This window comes from Onychostoma macrolepis, unplaced genomic scaffold (assembly GCF_012432095.1).
Source record: "Onychostoma macrolepis isolate SWU-2019 unplaced genomic scaffold, ASM1243209v1 Scaffold277, whole genome shotgun sequence".
In the NCBI taxonomy this organism is placed as follows: Eukaryota; Metazoa; Chordata; class Actinopteri; order Cypriniformes; family Cyprinidae; genus Onychostoma; species Onychostoma macrolepis.
The window spans coordinates 1-5762 of record NW_026704794.1 but is presented as its reverse complement, the minus strand read 5'-3'; the positions used below and the strand labels follow the sequence as shown (position 1 = coordinate 5762).

Here is a 5762-nt window from a genome sequence, read left to right as displayed (position 1 = left end):
CCGTTAAGAATCCACTCGTTCCTAAGCAGCAGTGGTCAGAGTGACTCAGCCAAAGAGAGAGAGAGAGAGAGAGGAGGAGGTGTGGGAAGACAGGAAAAACCACGCTTGCTTCAGCAGTTGAACATTGGACCTCATCGTGACATATTACATGGTACACGTTACGTCACTCCTTTCTTCATTTAATAGGATACTAAGTAAGGTCTCATCTTCAGTCCTCAAGCGTAAGAGCATTTTAATCCTTTGAACACTGCAAAAAATAATTTCAACATCCGGTGAAAATATCTAAACATCAAACCCCAAGACCCAGACCAGGATCAGCTTGGTCATGTTCTGTAAAGTGGTTAAAAGGACTCCGACTTGGACTGCAATTATGACTGAACTTTCACTGAACTTTTCATGACACGTCATGTTTAACATAAAATATATATAAAACAGTAACAACCTAAAATTGAGTAAAATATTAAATCACATTAATAAACATCTCCCACTAAATCTCGGACTTGAGAAGGTGGAATCGAACCCAGTACTACTAAAAAGCCGTTCAGAGCCACGATGGAGGTTGGTTACACCTAATTTTGATGGTCCCCTTTAGAAATTCTTAACTCTGTTAAAGCAGAACTTCTTTCATCTAAGCCCAGTTAAGCACATCAGTGATCGTCTATTTTTTTTTCAGTGACCTTAGCTCTGGTTTTCCCTTTCATCATCTTCATGGGAATTTCCAAAAGTCTTCAATAAAGAATTCTAAGAATTTCTGAGATGAATCACAGTATTAAAACCATTTATTTGGATGAAACCGCAACAACAAAACCATGTGGAATTGTTAAATAAAAGCCTCCATTGATTATAACAATAAAAATATACTTAGATTTTTATTCCAAACTACAGTTATACATAACTTCAAAACTTGATTTTGAACAGGAACTGCATTGATTTACTAATTCCACAGAAGCATATATAAGCATTATATACACACAACTTTGGAACCATGGTACAGTGTTTCAACAAACGCGTCAATAATTTTGAATGGGATTTATTTTTTATTTATTTTTTTTTTTTAAATGGTCACCATTTGGGTTGGTTTGTTGTGTGTTGTACTGTTGAAAGAGCAATATGACTGATGTCTGATCTTATTTTATTCTGAGAATAAAATGACACTTAATTTTTTTTTAAATACTGGGTTCTGAGATTTCTGTCTTTCAGATAAGGACAGATCAAGTAATTGTGTCAGACATTTCATTCAGAAATACGGTTGTAAATGTTTTTTTACTGAAATTCTCATCACATTCTATTTTCCTTCCCCTCTTTTTCTCAACTTTCCTCTCTTCTGTCCCGCTCAGCAGTATCTCTCATAAAATAAGTAGCACAGTTGGTAGCATGTGGGACTCGCTCAAGAGCATGTTCTCTAGGTAACATCCATTTGTCCAGTTCTTGACTGTAAAAAAATAAATAAAATAAAATCTTAGATTTACATTTCTTTTACTTAAAGGAATAGTTCCCACCAAAATGAAAATTTCCCAATATTTAACCATTCCCAGGAAATAATAATCAGGAAATGTTCATTTTTGGGTGAACTATTGCTTTAAACCCAATGTTTAATTAACATTTGTTAACTTGTTTTAATCAATAGTTGTTTAAATATCTGCATTACCCCCAAATTATGCATGCTCACTTTATGCAGTAGTGTACAATTTGCTTTTGATTTAGTATTAAATTATATGTGTGTTCTAGATTGAAATAACAATTGTAGTACCTAAAATCTTTAGTGTACCAGTGATCATTGTTTAGATTTGATTTTAATATTACGGCCATTAGTTTTGTAGTATTTTCATTAATAGTCATAAACTGTGTGTTCAAACACTGCTGTGTTTAACCTGTACCTTTTGTTGCACTGCCAGTTGTTGGGGATCATAAATATTTACCATAAACATTTATTGACCATGAAACTATTTGGTTAAACAAAATAAAACAAAGTTATTTAACATTTCCCAAAAATGTATATTTGCTTTTGAGAAATGTTAATCTTGAAACTTAATGTAAATCTTTTTGTATCAGACTGACAGGCTGCTGTACAACAAACATGTTGCCAGTTCCAAATATCACAGCCTTAGTATTTAACCTATAGTTTGCCATCTGTGCTCCTGGCACAAGTGATCTATTTTCTTATTATAATTTAAAAAAAAATTTTTTATGAGATGCATTCACCCCAGAGGTGCATTTTACTGTTTTTACAGGTGAATCATAAACTGCGTCCAAAAGATGCACTTATGCACTCAACCATGTAGTTTATGAATTTTATAAGGTTATTTTGTCATTATTAATCAGAGTCTGATAGCCTCTCCCTTCGCAACGTAATTAAAGTTGCGACAGTTGAGTGCATAAAGTGTCCAACATTCCACACTTTTTCGGTTATTTAGGTTCCACTTTTTGAAATTTTCAGTGTGAACACACTACTCGCACTATTCATACTAAACATCATAGAATAGTGCATAAGTATGTGATTTGGGATGCACCTGTAGTGTTTAATGTGTCCGTTTACACTGTGCAAATAGCCAACCTTCTTCACAAACACCGTTTCATTAACTCCATCCACCTTTGCTCAGATAGTTTAATAAAACCATTGTTAAACAACTACACAATTATATTCATCCAGAATATTATTTGAAAAGTGGTATTTACCGGGATGACACCATGCTTTGTTTAGCATGCATTTAATATCAATGGCCAGTCAAAGCAAACTTGTAACTTTCGTATAACAAAAATCAGTGTTTGTTTTGTCGTGGAATCACAATATATTTGTTTAATTGCAAAATGTTGTCAAGTACAGGTATTGTATTGGTCTGATTATCAATGAGTCATTGAGTGCATCTAATTCACTCTCCTTAAACTTGTTTACTTGTACCAATACATATGTTTTAAGAGAAACTTTGCCTGCTTTGCAGTAAAAGTGAGTCGGAGCAAGCAACAGAACAGGAGAATGTGGAGCAGCAAACCGATGAGGTGTGTGTAGATATGTTTTCAACAGCTAAACTTCTCTTACCCTGTTGTATTTGTTTAACAATACCTAGATAGTGTAACATTTGAATTTTTTAGCTTTGAGCTCTGCAACAATATGTTATTAGTGGTAAAAATTAAACGTTTTTCTTTTTTTCCATACAAACTTAACCTGTTGGCTTTTTTTCTTTATCTTTTTTTTTTATTATTTAGGATGGACAGATAGAAGAAGAGGATAAACCGGGCATGTGGAGGAAACATTTAAATCTCATACTGATTCAAAGCCCAATGGTATATTGGAATGTGGTTAAATCTTTCTAATTTTATTCTATAACATATTCAGTGTAATATTGGTGAAATAATTCCAGTCAAATGTGTTTTGTTTGTTTAATCTTTTTTTTTTTTTTATCTTCATTTCAACTCAGGTCCATCGTCTATTAGTTTAGATTTTTCTCTACCCGTGTGGAACACATCTATGGCATTCGGAACACGCAGACACACTCAAACTGAAAAACACAGAGTGAGTTTTACACTTGCATGAGATTGATGCAGGGCACACAAGCAACTTAAAGGAATAGTTCACCCACAGCTGAAAGTGTACTCCTGTTAGGCCATCCAAGATGAGTTTGCTGCTTCAGATTGGGAGAAATTTAGCATTGCTTCACTTGATTACAGATGAATCCTCTGCAGTGAATGGGTGCCGTCAGAATGAGAGTTCAAACAGCTGATAAAAACATGGCACTGATCCACAAGTAATCCACACCACTCCAGTCCATCAATTAACATCATGTGAAGTCAAAAGCTGTGTTTAAAAAATAAAAATCCAGCATTAAGACGTTTTAACCATAGACTGTGTAAAAACATGGACATAGTGTCCGTGACATCACCCGTAGGTTTCTGAAGAGCATTTTGAAGCCTAAAGTGGGCGACCGCCACCATCTTCGCAGGCGCTCACCACGCGTAACTCCCGGATAATCGAAAATGGGCAAAAGGCGGTACATGGGTGGAGCTGATTGCTGAAACCACGCCCACCTAGCTCGCCAGTGGTGACAGCAGCAGCAATCCGCCTGTCACTCAACTGGCCACGCCTAATTATGCAGAACTTTAAGGGTCAATATAATTTAAACAGATGAGTTCTAAAAAATTTAGTTGCTTAAATAGTTGCTTCCAGCTAAAATACAAGTCCATAATCCATAATAACGCTTCCTCCAGTAATCCATCCCCTGTCATCCTCTCATATCAAAATACACCCATATATTTGTTTAGATCTGCTTTGGACTGTTTTCTCTTGTAAACGATACTTGATCTGTGCATATTTCTCTGCTGATTCAGACAAGGCCTTTTTCACTGGAGAAAGCAATATTATGGATTATTGACTCATATTTTAGAGAAAGCAACGGTTTAAAGTTAAAAACGCCTTAATGTTAGATTTGTTTCTTCCAAACACGCAGCTCTTTACTTGAAAGCCATTAATTGATGGACTGGAGTGGTGTGGATTACTAGTGTGATGTTTTTATCAGCTGTTTGGACTCATTCTGACGGCACCCATTCATTGCAGAGCATCTATTGATGAGCAAGTGATGCAATTGCTAACCAAATCTGTTCCGATGAAGAAACAAACTCACCTGCATCTTAGATGGCCTGAGGTAGATGAACTGTTAGGTGAACGATTAACCAGCAAATGAGGACTTTTTTTTTTTTTTTTTTTCAAATGCAGACATGAATTCAAATATAAATATACACTAAATGTTGATGCTGGTCCAGGGTGATTATTGCAGGCTAGTGCTGGTTTTGCCATTAGCAATGCTGTCCACCAGCCAAATGTAAACTGAATATTGAATATATTTAAATGAAGAGCCATTACTATGAAACATTATGTGGCACCAGCTTATCATTTATTAGTTGTTTTTTTTCTAGCTTATCATGCTGGCACTAAATCACATAAACAGTAGTGTTCCACTAAAACATTATGTTGTTTTTCATAGTGGATCAGACCCGTATCGGCTGTACAACTTGGATGTTTTTCAGTATGAGCTACACAACCCAATGGCCCTTTATGGGGCAGTTCCTGTCCTCATATCTCATAGCACTGACCGCACCATGGGCATCTTCTGGCTCAATGCAGCAGAGACGTGGGTGGACATCAGCTCAAATACAGCAGGAAGGGTGAGAGTGAGCAACCTGCTCTTTCTTTATTTGTTTTTGTAAGTTGTCTAATGCTTTTGGTTGACAAGGTTAATGTTCAAATTAGGGAAGCACAATATATCAGAGAGCATTGCAATATTGCCTGATGTTAACCGTTTGTTTGATCAAGTGCATCAGTTTTGGTATCAGTGCACTTCTTTAAATGTTTTATAACAATTGCTTTAAATGTGTATCCATATTTCAGACAATGTTTGGAAAAATACTGGACATCGTACAAGTTTCTAGTGAAGCTCCTCAGACGGATGTACGCTGGATATCTGAGAGTGGTATTATTGATATCTTTATCATGCTGGGACCAAAACCTGTGGATGTCTTCACTCAGTATGCCTCGCTTACAGGTACACAAACACACAGGAAAAGGAAGTGCCACCGCACACTTCACTGCATGCAGTGTTAATGCTAAACTTGGGAAAAATTTCTGTATAGGACATTTCATGTTGTTTTCAACTTAAAAGTATAGTTCACTCAGTCTGTCATCATTTACTCACCCTCATATTTTTCAAGACCGTATGACATTTTGAAGAAATGCTTGCCATAATATTGCCGACTGCCTTTAGATCTCAAAA

At 35.9% G+C, this 5762-nt stretch overlaps 1 protein-coding gene and 1 long non-coding RNA gene across 2 annotated transcripts; both read left to right on the top strand.

The window, feature by feature from the left end:
- Positions 1-1036: 1036 nt before the first annotated feature.
- On the top strand, positions 1037-3243 carry LOC131535468 (uncharacterized). Its single transcript, XR_009269626.1, has 3 exons — positions 1037-1406; positions 2940-2997; positions 3205-3243. It is a non-coding gene; the product is annotated as an uncharacterized LOC131535468 (long non-coding RNA).
- A 217-nt stretch (positions 3244-3460) lies between these two features.
- LOC131535467 (neutral alpha-glucosidase AB-like) lies at positions 3461-5593 on the top strand. Its single transcript, XM_058768224.1, has 3 exons — positions 3461-3511; positions 4977-5157; positions 5381-5593. The coding sequence occupies exons 2-3, from the start codon at positions 5038-5040 to the stop codon at positions 5591-5593; spliced, it is 333 nt and encodes a 110-aa protein (XP_058624207.1). The 5' UTR covers positions 3461-3511; positions 4977-5037.
- Positions 5594-5762: the final 169 nt, after the last annotated feature.

Excerpts from the sequence above, each read along its gene's own strand:
- LOC131535467 (XM_058768224.1), top strand. The coding sequence starts at position 5,038 with ATGGCCCTTTATGGGGCAGTTCCTGTCCTCATATCTCATAGCACTGAC. Across the intron at positions 5,158-5,380 it reads GCTCAAATACAGCAGGAAGG|ACAATGTTTGGAAAAATACT; the intron begins GTGAGAGTGAGC and ends TCCATATTTCAG.